Source organism: Saprolegnia parasitica (genome assembly GCF_000151545.1).
Source record: "Saprolegnia parasitica CBS 223.65 unplaced genomic scaffold supercont2.4, whole genome shotgun sequence".
In the NCBI taxonomy this organism is placed as follows: Eukaryota; Oomycota; class Saprolegniomycetes; order Saprolegniales; family Saprolegniaceae; genus Saprolegnia; species Saprolegnia parasitica.
In genome coordinates this window covers 1,174,531-1,192,898 of record NW_012156398.1, presented here as the reverse complement: position 1 = coordinate 1,192,898, position 18,368 = coordinate 1,174,531, and the positions used below count along the sequence as shown (strand labels likewise).

The 18,368-nt window shown below is 60.4% G+C and overlaps 7 protein-coding genes across 7 annotated transcripts; 3 read left to right on the top strand and 4 right to left on the bottom strand.

The window, feature by feature from the left end:
• Window positions 1-789: 789 nt before the first annotated feature.
• SPRG_01814 (hypothetical protein) lies at window positions 790-1,764 on the bottom strand (the record flags this gene model as incomplete). Its single annotated transcript, XM_012340179.1, has 2 exons — window positions 790-1,254; window positions 1,369-1,764. The coding sequence occupies 2 exons, from the start codon at window positions 1,762-1,764 to the stop codon at window positions 790-792; spliced, it is 861 nt and encodes a 286-aa protein (XP_012195569.1).
• Window positions 1,765-2,947: 1,183 nt separating this feature from the next.
• SPRG_01813 (hypothetical protein) lies at window positions 2,948-6,252 on the bottom strand (the record flags this gene model as incomplete). The annotated part of the gene is made up of 2 exons (XM_012340178.1): window positions 2,948-4,354; window positions 4,393-6,252. The coding sequence occupies 2 exons, from the start codon at window positions 6,250-6,252 to the stop codon at window positions 2,948-2,950; spliced, it is 3,267 nt and encodes a 1,088-aa protein (XP_012195568.1).
• Window positions 6,253-7,630: 1,378 nt separating this feature from the next.
• Window positions 7,631-8,458, top strand: SPRG_01812 (hypothetical protein; the record flags this gene model as incomplete). The annotated part of the gene is made up of 3 exons (XM_012340177.1): window positions 7,631-7,865; window positions 7,906-8,047; window positions 8,096-8,458. Exons 1-3 carry the CDS (start codon window positions 7,699-7,701, stop codon window positions 8,456-8,458), a joined length of 672 nt encoding a protein of 223 aa, XP_012195567.1. The 5' UTR covers window positions 7,631-7,698.
• Window positions 8,459-8,502: 44 nt separating this feature from the next.
• On the bottom strand, window positions 8,503-10,381 carry SPRG_01811 (hypothetical protein; the record flags this gene model as incomplete). The annotated part of the gene is made up of 9 exons (XM_012340176.1): window positions 8,503-8,697; window positions 8,741-8,856; window positions 8,910-9,015; window positions 9,063-9,222; window positions 9,273-9,411; window positions 9,455-9,629; window positions 9,672-9,719; window positions 9,766-10,058; window positions 10,102-10,381. 9 exons carry the CDS (start codon window positions 10,379-10,381, stop codon window positions 8,503-8,505), a joined length of 1,512 nt encoding a protein of 503 aa, XP_012195566.1.
• Window positions 10,382-12,194: 1,813 nt separating this feature from the next.
• Window positions 12,195-13,600, top strand: SPRG_01810 (O-acetylhomoserine (thiol)-lyase). The gene has a single exon (XM_012340175.1). It carries the CDS (start codon window positions 12,230-12,232, stop codon window positions 13,523-13,525), a length of 1,296 nt encoding a protein of 431 aa, XP_012195565.1. The 5' UTR covers window positions 12,195-12,229; the 3' UTR covers window positions 13,526-13,600.
• Window positions 13,601-14,144: 544 nt separating this feature from the next.
• Window positions 14,145-16,126, top strand: SPRG_01809 (hypothetical protein; the record flags this gene model as incomplete). Its single annotated transcript, XM_012340174.1, has 1 exon — window positions 14,145-16,126. Exon 1 carries the CDS (start codon window positions 14,186-14,188, stop codon window positions 16,124-16,126), a length of 1,941 nt encoding a protein of 646 aa, XP_012195564.1. The 5' UTR covers window positions 14,145-14,185.
• Window positions 16,127-17,066: 940 nt separating this feature from the next.
• SPRG_01808 (hypothetical protein) lies at window positions 17,067-18,271 on the bottom strand (the record flags this gene model as incomplete). Its single annotated transcript, XM_012340173.1, has 2 exons — window positions 17,067-17,892; window positions 17,916-18,271. The coding sequence occupies 2 exons, from the start codon at window positions 18,269-18,271 to the stop codon at window positions 17,067-17,069; spliced, it is 1,182 nt and encodes a 393-aa protein (XP_012195563.1).
• Window positions 18,272-18,368: the final 97 nt, after the last annotated feature.

The window sequence follows — 18,368 nt, the reverse complement described above, 5'->3', positions numbered from 1 at the left end:
ATAAAGGGGCACCACTTCGGGCCATGCGACGCGAAGTCCAGCAAGTGGCGGGCGCATGCCGCCACTTGCTGGTCTTTGCGGCGCACAGCCGACAGTCATGCCCCTTTATGGTGCCCGACGATGACCAGCCCACCCGTGCAACCCGCAAGCGGCCGTCGGCAGACCCTGCAATGAAGGCGACAAAGATCAAGGCGTAGGAACGAAGTATTACTTTAAATAAACCTACTTAACAGCGTCGTGTGAGATGACGTGTCATCGTGCAATAGACTTTGGTACCTTGTGAGCTGGATGGGTCGTCGGTCTTGCGGTCGCGCGGAGGGGCGAGGAGGCGGTGGCGGCGAGCCCGCGTCGGTAGATGACCGAGTGCAGAATATGGACCCGACCCACTTTGGACCCGACCGACGTTTTGAACGTTTTGCTGGGTGTGGTCAAGACATAACAACGAGCTCCCGGCGCGATCGCGTTCGATCAATCGCACGGCCTCGTGCAGCAATACGGTCACTCACTGACCGTCGCCAAGACTGGAACCTGCCATTGTCTTGTCTTCCATCTCGAGGGACGCATGCGACATGTTTCGAATTCGCACTGGTCTACGAGTCGGCGCCGCGGTGCGCAGCATACAGGTAAACGTACGTGGCCGCGCCGACGCGCACGCTTGTCGGCATACAATTGTATCGAACTAAAGAGTTGGCCGCAATGACGCGTCCTTCTCGATTTGCACGATGCAGTACTTGAATAAGAAAACTCATATTTCTCATTTTTCATTTACGGCTATATCAACTCTGTGGACTATTCGTCGTCAAAATCATAGATGCCCCGGTGCGTCGCGTAGAGGTGTGCGTAGACGTCGTCGGCCGAGTCGAAGCCAGCGGCGCACACGTAGCACCAGTGCTGGCCGCAGTTGCACGTGATGTGGTTGCAGCCGCCCGTCTTCTCCGTCTCGACAGAGCACCCGGGGCACGCCATCGTCGCAGGCATCGCAGGACCCGTGGCGGCCAATTGGGCGGTGACACACTCGGTGCAGCGGAACGTGGCGACGTCGTGGGGCGGCTCGGCCGCGCAGGTGCGCTCGACCAGCTCCTTGACCTTGTAGCAGCCGAGGCACCAGCCATAGTACATATCCGCTCGCCACGTCATTGATTTGGAGGCGACAAGTGCGCACGCCTGCCGGTTGTGCTTGCGGAGCACACCGAGCGTGGGCACCCGACGGCAGAACGGACACCCGAGGTGGGACGCGAGCAGCATCTTGCCCGGCTGCACGGCAGCGTACCACCGCGACAGGCATGACTCGCAGCACTTGGTCGCGCAGCGTCCGCACGCCGACGTCAGCGCCGGCAGCGTCAACTCGTCAAAGCAGAGGTTGCACACGTCCTTGAGCGTCCCGGACACGACCGTGTCTCGGATCAAAGCCACGAGCGCGTCCGCGTTGTGCACTCGCTTGCCGTCGACGATCAACGGCGTTGGCTCGCTCGTCGCCTGTGTGGCGCTGAAGAGCAGGCCGTGCTTGAGCGTAAACATCTTGAAATAGTTGATGGTGCGGTCAAAGGCCATGGTCACGAACGACGCGGCGGTGGTCGGGCGCGTCCACTGCAAGTCGGCGAGGATACCCGGGTTGGCAGCCAACAGCGCCTGCAGCGTCAGCGTCGTCGGCGCCGTCGCTTTCGTCGGTGTCGCCGTGCACACGGCGCAGACATTTGGGTGCGCGGCCGCGTAGAGCCCCGCGGGGTCGACGAAAGCGTTCCAGCACCCGTTGCAGTGGTGCATCGGTGGCTTCTGCTTGGCGCCGCTGCGGCAGTAGAAGCACTTGGGCGTAATGTTGAGAAGGTCGGTCTGAATGACGGCGTAGAGACCGTGGCAGCCCCGGCACTCGACGAGGTGCGAGTTGGCACCCGGCACGGCAGCCTTGGTTTGGATTGCCGTGGCTTCCTCGGCACCCGCTGGTGTGACTACATATTGTACGACCGCTGATGTAACTACATAATGTACGACCGCTGATGTGACTACATATTGTACGAGTGCATCGTCTTGCAAAGATGCAGCAGTGGTTTTGACTTGTGGAGACGCAAACCCAATGCGATAGTTGGCAATAGAAAACAGCCTCATAGCTGATCTCTCAAGTGCTGCATAAATATTGTGATGGAACGACTGCTCGAGTCACGATAGACGTCACAACTGGGCCCCTGGAGTCACTGGAGTCACTCGAGTCAGCATGCGCCAAATATCGATCTCCTCCGAATGGCTCTGCCAGTCATCTACACCTCCAATATACACTGTCGAATCCCTCTGGAGTCTCTAGTCGTCGTGAAAGCACTCCAAATGTTTGATTTCGTACAATAAAGCCTGCCAACTCTCCAATTTCGTACAACTAAGCTTGTGGTATATCGTCGGTCCTCAACAAGGTGACGGTGCACAGCTACCACGTCGCGTCATCGCACCCGAGTGGCAGCGAAGGTTTGCGGCCGCTTCTGGCGTCGTCGCTCTCTTCGCAGAGCCAAGTAGGCGTCGACATGGCGCCGTTCGATGTCCACTTGCTACACACAAGTCCGTCCTTGCACTTGGTCGGTGTCGCAGGCCGTCTCAATGCGCTTGGCTTGGTGAAGCACGGCGCGTCTTGCGTCGACGGCTTCCCAGTGAGCTCGACGGGCGACGTCTTTTGCTAGACACAGATGACAGCTGCAGAAGCCGCCGTGCAAGCCGAGGTATTATTTCCTCTGTCGACGCACGCGATCGTTGGTCAGGCTCAAGGGAATAAATACTCAGGCTCCTCGGGGTCCGAGTCGGTGCATGGCAACAGTAGACGTGCTACTGTTGCCACGGAGCTCGACGACAGACGGACCAATCGATGCACGCGATGGACAAGTTGTCTGTTTTGAAACGAAACAATGGAGAATACAAGACAATAGATTGATTGCTGCTACACTACGTAATATGCAAGACGCGACGCAGCTTACATGCTGTCGTCCATGTACGAAATGTCATCCCACGGGTGGCGGTACAGCGGCTGCTTGAGGCGCTTCTGGTCGAGGTAGTGGCCGATAAAGCCGATCGAGCGGCCGAGCACAAAGAGGCCGTTGAGGCAGCCGTCGGCGATCTGCTCGTCGGCTTCTTCCTGCGTGAACGCGCCGCAGTTGCGCAAGAGGTCCACAAAGCAGACGGCGATCGCGCCGTCGACGTTGAGGATGAGCGTGCTGCGCTTCTTGGTCGTGATCTGCTCGACTTCGAGCGCAAAGTTGAGGATGTTGTTGGCTGGGAAGTGCGCGAGTGCGTATTCCTTGATGATGGTCACGCGCTTGTCCGGGTTGGTCGTCGACTTGATGCGGTGGCCAATGCCCATGATGAGCTGGTTGCTCGCCTTCATCTTGTTGACAAAGTCGGCCGGCGACATGCCCGAGTCGTACGCCTTGGTAAACATCTCGGCCGCCTGGTCGAGCGCGCCGCCAAAGCGAGGCCCGACCGTCATGAGGCCCGAGACGAGCGACGAGATGAGGTCCTTGCCGGCGCGCGCCGTCACGATCGTGTTGTGGGCGCCCGAGACGGCGGGGCCGTGGTCGGCGGTCACCATGAGCACCATCTCGATAAACTTGGTCGCGTAAGGCGGCAGGCGACGCTTGAACCAGAGGAGGCCGAGGACGCCGCCGACGCCCATCTCATTCTCAAAGACGTGCGAGATGGGCATGCCGGCGTACGTGAGCTCTTCGCCGCGGTCGTCCGTGATGGACGAGATAAAGTTGGCCGGCTTGCGGATCATGCCGAGCTTCTTGGCCCACGCGTAGTCCATCGGCACGGCCGGCACCGGCACCTCGGGCCGCGGCACGAGCGCACCGGAGGCGACGAGGCTGTCGTACGCCGTTCGGATCGCCGTGCCAAACTGATCAAAGTTTCTCGGGACGATGGCGCCGGCGTGTGCGAGCGCCGCGTTCTTGGCCTCGGCCGTCTCCGACTCGCCGGTGGCGCACGCACCGGCGTGGCCAAATTGCACTTCGAACGGGAAGATCTTGGCGCACGTGCCAATGCACCAGGCGACGAGCGGCTTGGTGATGCGGCCGTCCTGGAGCGCGCGGCACACTTCAAACTCGTCGGTGCCGCCGACTTCGCCAAGAAGCACCATCATCTTGACCTCGGGGTTCTCTTGGTAGCGGAGGAGGTGCTGGATGAAGGTCGAGCCCGGGTACTTGTCGCCGCCGATCGCGACGCCTTCAAAGACACCGTCGGACGTTTGGCTGATGATGTTGTTGAGCTCGTTACTCATGCCGCCCGACTTGGAGACGTACGCGACCGAGCCCGGGCGGTAGAGCTTGGACTGGACAATGTTGTCCAGCATGCCACCCGTGTTGCCGATGCGGAGGCAGCCGGGCTTGATGCCGCCGACCGTCGCGGGCCGATGAGGCCGACGTTCTTGGCGGCCGCGCGCTTGATGATGAGGCGCGTCTGCGACTCGGGCACGCCTTCGGCGATGATCGCGTGGGTCTTGATCGTGTCGCTGCACGCGAGCGCCTCCATCGTCGACGAGAAGACGGACCGGAACGACGAAAAGTTGACGAGCACCGAGACGTCCGGGTACTTCTTGACGGCCTCCTTGATGTCCTGGAAGACTGGGATGAGGCGCTCGGACGTGCCCCAGTAAAACTTGAGGTAGTGGTTCTGCGAGAACGGGAAGATCATGGCCGCCACCGACGGCGTCTCGCGCTTGCAGAGGTAGTCGAAGTCGAGCATGCCTTGCACCGCGCGCTGCTGCATGCCGTAGACGATGCAGCGCGTGTGGGCCTCCATGCGCACAATCCCCTGGTCCTGGATGAGCGACCGCGCCGGCGCGCCGTCCTCCGACGCAGTAGCATGCGCCGACGACTCGGACGTGGTCTTGGCGTCGCGCGACGGACCGGGCGACGCGGCCGGCGACGGCTCGATCGGCGTCTTGGCCTCGGCCGGCGGCGGTGGCACCTGGGCGTGGTCGGGCGCCACGAGGCCGAGCGCCATGGGCACGATCGCCGTGATGTGCGTCTCGGGGCCAAACACGTGGATCGGGACACCGGTGGACTCGCCCGTCTCGCGCATGAGGCGGAGCCCTTCCTGGTAGTTGGGCCCGGCGCGGCGGAGCCAGATGGTGATGTTGCGCTCCTTGAGCTTGTCCTGGAAGTCGGTGATGGCCGTGATGATGCCCTTGAACGTCTGCGCGACGTCGGTAAAGTTGGCAATGCCGCCGCCGATGATGAGCACCTTCCCGCGCGGGTCGTCCTCGCGCGTCATGAGGTCGAGGATCGTGCGCGCATACTGGTACGTGTGCGCCTCGGACGGCGCGCCAGAGTACTCGCCGTAGTTGGCGAGCTCGTGGCCGAACCCGAGGTCCGAGATCGTGTCGGCGTACACGACCGACGCGCCGCCGCCCGCGACCATGGTCCAGACGCGGCCGCGGTGGTTGAGGATCGTGAGCTTGAGCGACGCGCCCGTCTTGCCGTCGAGCTCGGCGATGAAGGCCTCTTCGGGGAACTTGGCGCGGCCGAACGGCGCGGGAAACTCGATTTCGCCCCACTTTGTGCCGCAGAGGAAGCCCGCGGTCTCGTCGAGCTTGGCGGCCATGTCGAGCGGCACGATCTTGTCGCCGACGACCACGATCGGGTTGATCTCCATGTAGACAAAGTTGAGGTCGCGGTAGAGCGCCAGCAGCGACGAGATGAAGCTCGCAATGATCGTCTGGCGCGCCGGCACGACGTTGAAGAGGAGCTGCGTCGCAATCTCGTCGACGGTCGGCGTGACTTCCAGCGGGATCTGGAGGCGCAGCGCCTTGGCATCGACGTCGCCGACGTCGACGCCGCCTTCGTGGTGGAAGAGGATCTCTTCGCCGAGGCGGTTGGACTGGAGACAGAGGTAGTACTCGTCCGTCGACGCATGCGGCACGAACGGCTCGACGATAAAGTGGTCGAGGACGCCCGTGACGACCTCGACCTGGATCTCGCGGCTCATGCGCGCGGTGATCCACTCCTTGACCTCGGCCCACGTCGCGTTGAGGAGGAGCAGGTTGGCCTTGCCGCGGCGCTTGATGAGCTGATCGGGCTTGACGACGAGCTTGGTCTCGAGCAGCCACGGGTTCTCGCGCACGACCGAGTCAAAGTTGATCGAGGGCACCTTGGCGTCAAAGATGATGGGCGTGATCTGCACGAAGCGCGACTCGAGCGTGTGCGCGCCGCTCGAGTAGTCGGCCAGCCACTTGCCGAGGAGGCGCTTGCCGTCGTACTCGCGGATCGCCTTGGCCGACATGCTAGTGCTATCAGATCTGTGCGGTGGCCCGAAAAAGGAAAAGTGAGCTCCTAATCTTTGCAGTCGCGAGTCGGCCAATCGCAGCGCCGCATTTTCATCGGCCAATCCGAACGCGCCACTCGAGACCTCTGTGGGATACAACCAATCAGAGGCCACGGTGCAGTGACGCAGGAGGGATTTGGTGTTTTCACGCGGCAAGACGTGCGCAATCAGGTCGTTCGTGGGAGGAAGAAGCGAGGCGGGGAGGGTGTGACCGCGACGACGGCGCGGCCGCTAGCGCCTCGGCGAGGCCGCCCTCGCGCCGCCAAAGGCAGTCAACGCTAGAGATCATAGAGACGAATGCGACGCCTCCATCGCCGCCGGCAACCGAGGACTAGAAAGGCGGGTCCGACGCCGAGAAGATCGTGCGGCCCGGCAGGGGTGTAATGACCGCCTTCAAGAATGCATACATTTGTGCTCGATAGACTCGGACGCTCGACCCATTTCTTGTGCTGCTAGCGGGCTTTTATGCACATTCATGCTTCGTCGCACGCGCGTCCAAGGCGATGTCGGTGCCAAGGACAGGCAAGCGCCCGGCGTCGTTGGAATGGCGGGTGCTGAGCCACGCAGAAGCGCCGCCTCTTGACCCCGCCACGTAGAAGAAGTACGACGTGCCTACGAGACGCCATCTCTGCAGCGACGCGGTGTAAAAAACACGTCTTTTTCACCAATTCCCACCTTGATTCCCCTCGGGATCCGGAGGCGCGTCCGCGGAAACTTTCCTTTTTGGCCAATCAGCGGCGCTGACGTCGGCCGCGCGCTTGAGATTCGCACGATGACATCATGCAGATTGGACCACGTGGTGCATACGTGATCCGAGGCCCACGCGGCCATCGCGAAGCGGTGACGCGCTCGTAGAAGCGGGGTCGTCGCCTCCTGAAGAAGGCTTGGAAGAGGATGTTGCGACTTGTTCAAGGACCACCAGGCGCTGTGCCCAGGCTCTTGCTAGCAAGGCAGCGCGCTCGGATCGCTCGACTCCGAGATCGTTGACATCTTGGAACCGGTTGTATTGACGTAAACACGAGCGGGCGCCACAAGAACCTTGCTCGGGGCGACGATATGTTGACACGACACGCCCGTCCCGTCGACGTTGCTACATCCTTCCCGGCCGCACCAGTAAACGATCGAAGCCATGTCGGACAGCAGTAGCTTGAGTTTGTTCGAGTACATATACGCTGTTTCTAGAAGCTTGAGATTGCACCGCAGAAGTCCCTCTCTTCCCGATCATTCGACCAGAGGTTAGGAGCGATGGCTGCCGTGCCATCGACTTCAACCTGCAGCTGGGTGCAGTCAGTTGGGACGTCGACGCGACTGCATTCGTTCGAATGCGATTACCTAACGCGCCCCTACGTGCCCCGGCGTGACGTCAATCGCTCGCATTTGATTGGCGCACGAGAATAGCGCGTCATGACTGGAACCATGATGGGCGACGACCGCAGCAGCTACGTGCCCAAGGCGGCGACGGCCGCCGGCCCGCAGACGTACTTCGTCGAGCTCACGGCCTTTCCCGCGCGACGCCAAGCGCCGGCCGTCGCCCGCCTCGGGCACGCGCGCTACGGCCGCGAGTTTTGCCGGTACGCTCTCGATTGAGCCAAAGGTTTGACGCGTGCGCAGCGCCCAGCGCAAGCCGACGCTGCCTCGGACGCGGTCGCTGAGCTCCGTGGCGAGCCCGACCAAGGCACTATCGTATAGTACTACGCACTTGTCGGCGCGTGACGACAAGTGGCGTGTGCTTGGCAACCATCTCTGGGACGAGGTATTAGCATGCACGCATGGAACCCTGCACGCTCCACGCGTCACGTAGAAGTGCAAGGCCCTCGCGACTGAGCTCGAGACGACGCTCGCGCTCAGCGGGGCCGCCACGTGCGAGAGCGGCGGCAGCACTCGGTCGTCTCTCTCGGTGAGCCAACTCGGCAATCTCGATGCGTTTGTGAACGGGTACTTGCCGGCACCGCGCCTCTCTCTCTCCACCGCGCCGGCGCCGGCGTGTCCGTTCCGCCTCAGTCCCGCACGGCGAGCCTCGACGTGGCGGCAATGGCGGCAGTACCCCGCGGCGAAGCGCCTGCCGCAGCTGCTGCCCCACGTCACCTACGACGAGCTCTTGCAGCAAACGAGTTATGCGCGCGCGTTAGAGCTCAAACTTAAACGCGAGCGTGAATACAAATGAGAGCAGGAAGAGCAAGAGCGGTAGCGCCATCGTGTTGGACGACCCTATATGCACAAGTTGTCGACACGTCTGTCGTTGGAGGAGAAGGCGAGGATACCCAGAGAGGAGAGCGTGGCCGAGTTGTACTCTTCCACGACAAATTGGGCAGCGTTGACAAACTGCATGAGGAGCGCGGCGTAGATGCCGTTGTTGTTGAACTTGCGTGGCGCGTCCATGAGGTCTTTCGCAATGACACCGGTCTACGAGCGATGAGACAAGTCGTCCACAATTGGAAGCGCCTACCACAGCGTACGGGAAAATGTAGATGGCGGCGTAGAACGTGCCAATGCCGACAAAGCAGACGAACGAGAGCGTGTGCGACGACGACCCGACCATGACGGCGATGCAAAACAAGACCACTAGACAATATTCTCCATCGCAAAAACGACGGGATCATCGAGATAAAGCGTACCACCCACGCACATGAAGCCGATCGTGAGTCGATGCAGGCGGCGGCTCGTCGGGTTAAAGGGCGTCATGAGCATAAAACCCAGTGTGGCCAAGAGTTCGGCCGCCGACTAAACAGGGAGAGAGTGCGAAAAGGTCGAGAGAGAGGAATGATTACGATGCCCTGGACAGCCGAGTTGGCTTCGTTCAAGCCTTGCACGTACAAATCGACTTGGTCGTGCGAGCACGGCGGGTTGGCAGAGAGCGCGGGGCACCCGCCGTAGACATTGCTGCCCCACCACTTGAACTTTTGGTTATCAAACGCCATCCACGCCATCCTAGAGTGCACGATAGGTATCGAGAGATGCAAGATCACAATGCTACGGACCAAAGGAAGAGCTGCAGGACGCAGAGGAGACGGAGCTCGTACGGCGCCGTCACGATCGTGTCCCAGACCTCCGAGACCATGTGCCCCACGGTCGTAATACGGCGCGTCGACGCGTCCTGTGGCTTCTCGGGCCGTAAATCTAAGCCCAAAATGAGCCTCGCACCCCAAGAAGATCGTCGCACAGAGTGACGTGGCCACCGTCACGACAAGGACGCTGGCGACAATCGCGCACGTCTGGAAGAGGTTGCGCTTGTTGATCTCGTCGCCGTACACGACTTCGGTGCCGCCGCCGAGCAGCGCCATCCCGAGCGCAACGCCGACGCTGTGGTAGATGCCGCCGCAGGCTTGCGCGTGGACCTAGACAAGTCTAGCCTGCAGCGTGTCGCAGAATTCCTTTACTTGGTAGCCGCGCGGAATCTCGTCAAAGAGGCGGGTGCGCAAGACGAGCTAATGCGATATACTATGACCACTATTGTCGTCGAGGTATTTGTACCTCGAGGGTCGTGGCACCGTGGACGAGCACGACGACATTGAGGACGTGGAAGAGGAGGTGGTCGCCAAAGAGCGTCTGGGAGCCGCCAAACAAGAGCACGCTCACGACGATGAGCACGGTGCCGACGAGGAGGCTCTTGTTGCGCCGACCCCACGACGAGTACGACCGGTCCGAGTGGCCGCCGATGAGCGGCGCGACGAAGAAGGCGTAGAAGGGCGGAAGGTACCGCGGGATGAATTTGGCGATGCCCATGGACGTCAAGAAGGAGGTGAGGAGCTCGAAGACCGTGCAGTCTACGAGCACTCGATGATTCAAGACCGGCGGCAGGATACGTACTCAGCAGCGTGAGGCCGACCCAGGGCAGCGCCAGGATGAGGCTCGTCGCGACCGGATGGCTAGCATCCCGCTTCTTGGGGTGCGAGTGCAGCGTCTCGGCGCGCACGTAGGACGCATTGACGGTCCCGACCGGCGTGAGGTGCGTCAAGACCTGGTCGTCGCTGCTCATGTCCTCGTGCTCCTGCGTGACGCTCGAGAGCTCGATGCGGAGGTCCTCGGACGCATGGGCGCTGTGCACGCTGCTGTCGTCGTCGCCGAGCAGGCGGACGCCAGGCTCCATCGCTCTCGGAAGGACGGGAAATGTAGCATCCGGATACCCTATCAGGTAACGGGACATGTCACAGCGCCTTCTTGCGTCAACTTCTGCATGCAAGGTCAATCGCGCCGAAGGACAACGTGTGCACCTTGGTGCAGACGCATTGCGTCAAGCTTGCTGACCGGTATGTTTATCTATATGTTCGTAGACAATATGTGACAACAGATTGGCAACCGGGTGCCGGCTGGCGTCCATGCGTCGGCCAGGTGGTGCTTCTCGGTAGCGACCGCTTCAAGGTCCGAGAGAAGCTCCTGGGCGCCGACTCGAAGACCGTGGCGATGTCGTACAAGGGCCTGCACCGCACATACTACAGCGACAGGCAGGCCTTACATGTTAACACTCTGATCTTGAGGGGTGCCCTTCCTGGGCCCTCGGATTGGTCGGATCTCTCACGGGCGCGAAGCCGGGTCTTAGGTTCCATCATAACCGTCCGACGCTACGGTACTTTATACCAGCAGTCTGCGATCTGTGCTGTTGATAATGTTGTTTTCAAAAACGAATTTCGCGTCTTAATGTTTCTACCCGCATTTCACTAAGGGGTTTAAGGGGCTAACGACCCTTTGGGGGATCGATCCCTGGACCTTTCCAGCTGTGAAGTGCGATCAGAGACCTTAACCGCTGGGCTATTCTACCCGTACGCTTTTGCAGGGCTGGGGCTTGTAGCTATCGATGTCGTCGTCTGAGATCGTCTTGGCATTTGTATGCTTGCATTTATCACGACACACGCGCCTCTCCATGCGTGTACGAATATCCATGTGTGATATCGAGCATACGCAATGCAAATAGTTTCCATTTCTCACACTCTCACATGCATGTGAAACGGCGACACACTGTGTGAAGTACCGACGGCAGTTTCACGGGATGTGAGAAATGTAACTCACAAAATGAGAGCTCCTTTCTATTTTACGCCAAATCTCACAAGCGTGGTGAATGTGGGATATGTGGTCAATGGCAACATACAAAATCTGGTATGATGGCAGATGTCCATTTCAGCGCATTGATTTCACCGAGCATTCAAGCCAAGCGCAGCGTTACCGCGAACGAAAACCAGCCTACTTCGGCGATTAACAGTGTAGTGGCTCAGCGACCGACAATCCTGGCGCCAGCTCCGGTTGCGGTATTCCAGTGATACCTTCGTTGTGAAGTCATTGAGAGGAAAGCGGTCGCCTTGGCGCGTCAGTCAATGGGTCACTAGCGCCGCGTCCAGCGTGCCACGTAGCACGCAGGAAATGCTCATCCAACAACTTTGGTACTACCGAGTCGAAAGCCGATGTACGAGCTGCCACGTCACTTCCGTCACGCGCGGAATTGACGAGGCCAAGAAGAGGCAGAGATTCGTCGACGCGACAATGCGCACGGGCGAAAGCTGTACACTAGGGTGCAAGGACCTGCTCAGTACCCTCGTGGTACGCTGGGAGCGGTAGGTCTGTGGATCGTCACCGAACATCCAACTTCAACCTACACCTGTGGTCGGTCGTGTTCGCTCCATCGGTAAATATATACTACAATCAAGCCACCAGCGAGCACACAATCTGGGTGCGTCGGGCCTTTGCGCGGCTTCTTGGTGCCTGCCAATGACGGACAACGCACTCGTCGGGTCATTCGCCGCGGGGCACGGTTCCGGCGATGCCATTGGCTGCTCAGATGGGCACGGTATCTTGGTGTGCGATCGGTCAACGGCCGTTTCTTCCATACAAAGCTTCATATCGATCCAAGTTGAAGGCTACATGCACGCAAGTCGGCGGAAGATCGCCATGGATCGAAAGGCGGATCGTCATTTTCCCTTTTGGCTCGACCTCCCAACACGATATCATGTCAGACTACACGACGCTGCAAGTGCACGCTGGCCAAGAAGGCGGCGAGCCGGGCTCGCGCGCGCGCGCTGTGCCGATCGTCGCGTCGAGCTCGTTCCTTTTCGACAACACGGACCACGCCGGCAAGCTCTTTGGCCTCGAGCAGTTTGGCAACATCTACTCGCGCATCATGAACCCGACCAACGACGTGTTTGAGAAGCGCGTGACGGCGCTCACGGGCGGCGTCGCGTCCGTCGCGTGCGCGTCTGGCCAGGCGGCGCAGGCGCTGACGATCTTTACGATCGCGCAGGCCGGCGACAACATCGTCTCGACGTCGTCGCTCTACGGCGGCACGTACAACCAGTTCAAAGTCGCGTTCCCGCGCCTCGGCATCAACGTCAAGTTTGCGGACCACGCCAAGCCCGACTCGATCGAGAGCTTGATCGACGACAACACCAAGGCCATTTACGTCGAGACCATCGGGAACCCGGAGCTGGAGGTGCCGGACTTTGAGGCGATTTCCGCGATCGCCAAGGCCCACGGCATCCCGCTCATTGTTGACGACACGTTCGGCGCGTGCGGATACCTCGCGCAGCCCATCAAGCACGGCGCCGACATCGTTGTGCAGAGCGCGACCAAGTGGATTGGCGGCCACGGCACGACGATCGGCGGTGTCGTCACGGACGCCGGCACCTTCAACTGGGGCAACGGCAAGTTCCCGCTCATGGCCAACCCGAGCCCGGGCTACCACGGCCTCAACTTTTGGGACACCTTTGGGCCCGGCGGCGTCCTCGGCGTAAACGCGTGCTTTGCGATCCGCCTGCGCGTCGAGTCGCTGCGTGATTTTGGCGCGTGCCAGAGTCCGTTTGGGTCGTTCCTCCTCCTCCAGGGCCTCGAGACGCTTTCGCTGCGCGTCGACCGAGCGAGTGACAACGCGCTCGCGCTCGCGCACTGGCTGCTCGAACACCCGAGCGTCGCGTGGGTCTCGTACCCGGGCCTCGAGTCGCACCCGTCGCACGCGCTCGCGAAGAAGTACTTGCACCGCGGCAAGTTTGGCGCCGTCTTGACGTTTGGTGTCGTCGGCGGCCTCGAGCGCGGCAAGTCGTTCATCAACAACGTCAAATTGGCGAGCCACCTCGCCAACGTCGGCGACTCCAAGACGCTCGTGATCCACCCCGCGAGCACGACGCACCAGCAGCTCACGACGGAGGAGCGCGCGGGCTCGGGCGTCAAGGAGGACCTCGTGCGCGTCTCGGTCGGCATCGAGCACATTGATGACATCAAGGCCGACTTTGACCAGGCGCTCCGCGTCTAACCTAGTATGTGGAGCGGTATCCCATGCGAATACAGTAGTGTTTTTTATGTTGAGCAAGGTATTGTGAATGACGTGGCAGCACCAGGTGACAGTGTCCAGAATGTGCAATGGAACCACACCACAGACGATATATTCTACCGCATCAACTACAACTCGCCCTCGCTCTTGTATGTTGAGAAGCGACATTTGCTGCGTCTTCCTCACTGGGCGCGTCTTCGCACCGTACGTATCGCGCAGGGTTGCTTAAGAACTCTGCATGTTTGGACACCGAAATTATAGACTCCTGCGCTAGAAACGGCAGTCTTGTTGGCCACCGTGCCCGAGCAATCAATGGTGACTTCACGACATGGGTTCTACCAAGTTGCCTCAGCGATTTTGGGTCGGCTTCGAGGCTCGCACAGGCAGCTCGAGTGGCTTCAGCCGCAGCTCGGATGATGGAAGAGCCAATATCTCGAAGCGCGGATGGCCACGGGTACAGATGCATGGATTATTGCAGAGGGGTTGGGAGCAGTCCTTCTGCATCGACGCTTCCGTTTGGAAGCGACGAAGTGCGACATGGTCAATCGCCCACAGCCAGTGCGAAGCGGCAGCAAAGTCAACTCATTCTTGCCGACGCACTGTCTGTTTGAAACTGCTCTCACAAATAGACGCGCCGCGGGGATGCACCGGCCCGATTTGGGCAAGCTCGCCGTCTTCTTTGGCACGAGTGACGCCGACTGGACGCAGTCGGGGCGTCAGTTCCTCCTCGGCGTCGCGTACACTCAGGCCATCCTTGGCTTCACAAACTTTCTCTTCGCAGGGGTCATCCTCTGGAGCTTCACGGACGGCGACGCCAAACTCGTGGATGCAACGTCGCCCAAGACGACTGCGATCGTGTTTTGGCTCCTCGCACTCTGCTACGCGTATGCACTGTGGCCGTCCAGCGGCGGCTCGCGCGTCTTCGTGAGCTCGTCACCCACCGTCAAGCACCTCCCGGCCATGCGGCGGCTCGCAGCGATTCGGCCGTCGCCCAACGTCGAGCTTGGCATGAGCCACACGGTTGTGATCATGTGCCAGACGTACTTGGCGCAGCTCATGGCGTCGACGCTCACGCAAGGTGGCGTTGCGACCACTTACGGCGCCATGGTGGTCCTCAACGCGACCGTGACGCCGATCTTTCTCTTCACCAAGAGCGCGCGATCCAAGCGCCTCCTCCTCGACCTCCTCGACGCGTTCCTCTCGTTTACGCTCACGATCGGTATCTCGCTCGTCATGTTTCTTCTGCCGCTCTTCCGTCATCAGTTCTTCTCGACCTGGGGCACGAACCACCCGTGCGAGTGGTATGCGTCGTACCTTGGTGCGATCCGCATCTTCCTCGTCATGCCGCCGCTGCAGCTGGCCTCGACTGTCGTGCCCAACCTCGTCGTCGTGCTCTCTCTGTGCCAGACGCTCTCGACGCTCCGGACGATGCCCATCAAGTTGCCGTCCCTGCGCACGACGGTGTCGCCGTCAAGCAGACTCAGCATCTCGAGAGCCACCAAGTCGGGCCCCGAGGTCTGCCGTGCGTCGGCCTCTCTCTCGTCGCTCGTGCACAGTGCCAGCGGCGAGTGGCGAAAGCGCTTTACATTCGACCAAGCCAACATGCGATTCGTCGTGACCATCTTTTTCTTGAACGTTGCGTGGGGGCTTGCAGTTCTCGGGCTCTTGCTGCACGCGGTGTATGTACCGAGGACGTGTCCGAGCTATTGCGTCGCGAGCTCGCTTCCGTGGTTTGACGACGGGTGCTCGTGCATTTACGCGCGCCTCCAGTGCGCGGTCGACAACGCCACGGTTGACGTCGACAGCTTCCTTACGGCGCACGCGCTCGGCACCAACGTTCTCATTTTGAAGACCGTGGGCTGTCGCGCGCCACCGTTGCGCCACGTCATGTCCTTTCCACGCCTGTTTCGACTGGACATTGAATTCTCCAATATGACGTCGTGGGACGTCCGGCAGCTCCCGCCGTCGCTGCGCATGCTGATCTTGCGCTACAGCAACCTGAGCTCCATTCCGCCCGCGTTGCAAGCCCCCGGTGACGCGCTGCGCGTCCTGCACTTTATCGGGTCGCCCGTCGGCGACGTGCCGGGGCCGGTGTGGGCCAACTGGACGCAGCTGACGACGCTGTGGCTGTCGGACACACAAATGAGCCGCATCCCAGACGCCATCGCCGATCTCACGAGTCTCGAGGATTTGGTGCTGAGCGCGAATCGGATAACATCGCTTCCGCCGTCGCTCCTGCAGCTGGCCACCCTTCGGCGTCTCGCGCTCGACAGCAACCCCATCGCAACGTTCCCACAGGCGCTGTTGGAGGCCAAACCAAAGCTGGAGCTGGCGCTCGACCACACGCAGATATCAGCGGTCCCCGACTCGACCGTCGTGCGCGCTGCGATAGCATCCGGCGCCGTCCAACTACACGCGACGCCGTTTTGCGCAACGGCCGTCGGCGCGAGCTTTGCCTCCGGCGCGTGCTCACCGACGTGCTCGTCCACGTGCTCGGTGTTTCACTGGCGCGACGACTTCTGCGACCCGCTGTGCTACTCGCCGTCGTGCGCGTTCGATGGCGGCGACTGCCCGATGGTGTGACGTGTCATTCCAACTGTACACTTTTGATTGATTAAAAATGACGAGCCGACTGGAGCTCGCAGTGTGCTTGCACGCGTGATCGATGAGCAACAAATGCATGTCTCCGCTTGTTGCCACACAGTTTAGTGCATCAGAGATGTTGCTCGCCTCGGTCGACTGCACTGTCTGTATACGAGCGACGAATGCCGCTGTTCATTGGCTGTATGTACTCTTGGTCTAGTACAACATTCCTAGAGCGTAGATCCCCGTCCCTGTCTCAAAACGGCCATTGCGCTTGATTCACTATTGCAGTGTTTTTACACGCGTGTGAAAGTGTGAGAAACACAATGTATACATGTTTGTAGTAGTAAATTTCTCACCAGCAGCAATTCACACGCGTGAAAAGGTGTCGAGGCGTGGTAAATGGCAGCATACAAACACCAAGACGATTGCGGCCAACAACATCTAGTGATACAAACGCAATGCGTCCAAAAGCGGGTGCGGTAAAATGGCCCAGTGGTTAACACTTCCAGCTCGCAGCGGGAAAGGTCCAGGGATCGATCCTCTCAATGGACGGTAGTGCCCACGATCCCTTAGCGAGTGTAAAAGCGAATAATCCACGAATTCTTTTATTTCCCAACCACCATACGCTGGACGCATCTGCAGACTGCTGTGATAGACTAGCATTGGAAATGTCGGCCAACGAAATGGACTAATACGCAGAACTGTCTGTTCTCTTTGGAGAAGGTCACGGGAGTGCGATGGCAACGGTATTCTGCAACTCAAAGTGCTGGTGGCCGTGACACGCCCGTCGTCGCCAGCTCCAAGAGGACAGTACCAGGTAGTAGTACCAGGAGTGAGCAACTTGTCGAGGTCTATAGACTCGGAGTTGTAGCTTGAGAAGGACAGACGCAAGTGCTTAAATAGAGGAGTACACTAGCGTAATTACAGCTCGACGGTTCTAAAGGAAACGCGATGACGCGAGGTGGTCGCCGCCTCGCTCTTCGTACTCGCGCTTGGAGACCCAGAGCTGCTGGAACGACCCGAGGGACGCGAGGATCGAGCCGCCGATCCACGTGCTAAACTTGCGCTCGACCGGTGTCATCTGCGTGATGCGCACCTTGAGGCTTGACGGCACGAGCTGGCTCATTTCCCAGTGGACACGCTCCGTGAGCCCAGGGAGTGCGCTGCCGCCACCGCACAAGATCAGATTGTTCAAGAGCTCCCGACGGACATCCACGTCGCTCGACTGCACCGCGCTGTAGAGCATGCGGTGCAGGCCCTTGGACGACGTGGCTACGGTCGTCGAGTCGGCGCCAATCACGTCCGGGTGCATGAGCTTCTCCGGAATCTTGAAGCGCTCGGTACCAACGAGCACCACCTGGCCGTCGGGCAGTTCGTACGGATCTGCGGGTGTGGACTCGGCGAGCTCTTCGTTCAAGGTCGTCTCGGGCATGAGGCACGTGGACTCCTTGAGGTCGCGCACGACTTCGAGACGCCGGAACTGCAAGTACGCGTCCGACATGGCGAGCGCCGCGGGGACGTCGCCGTCACCGTATTTTCGTACACACGGCTGGATCTCTACCTTGTGCTTGTCGAGAAGCATCTTTTGCAGCTGAAGGCCCAAGGCTTCGCCTCCTACAACGGATCGCTGGGCGGATCCGTGGAGCGCAAACCCGTCGACGACAGGCACCACGCGCGTGCTGCCGGCGCCGACGTCCGCGACGAGCGCAGTCGACTTGCCAAATGAGAACGCGTTGAGCACGGCGTCCTTCGCAACGAAAAGGCTGGCGCGCGAAAGGTCTCAAACATCAGCTCCATGTACTTGGGCGCGACCGCCATATCAAAGGGCGAGAGCGATGCCAGGATCGCGTGCTCGGACGGATTAGCATGCAGCTGCTCGAATGCATGCGTCCAGAGAGTCTCCACGACGTCCCAGTCGTACGCGTTCTTGTCGTCGACGAGCGAGATAGCTTGCGGCAGCGCGTCAATGTCCCTTGCCGCGTACAGCGCCGACTGCCCGAGGACCGATCGCGGGGCGTTCGGCTTGGAGCCAACGATCGACGGGACGATGCAGTTGGGCGTGTCCTCGCCTGCGTAGCCGAACTTGGAGCTGAGCGAGCCAACGTCGCCGACGAAGGCCCCGACCTCGTCGCCGCAGTACATGCTGCGCCCGAGGAAAAATATCGCGTGTGTGGTAGCCAACGTGGGCCAACACACCCCGGGGCACACAAGATTGCAACGGACACAGTGCGCGATTCGA

Coding starts and splice junctions, on each gene's coding strand:
- SPRG_01810 (XM_012340175.1), top strand. CDS start 12,230: ATGTCAGACTACACGACGCTGCAAGTGCACGCTGGCCAAGAAGGCGGC.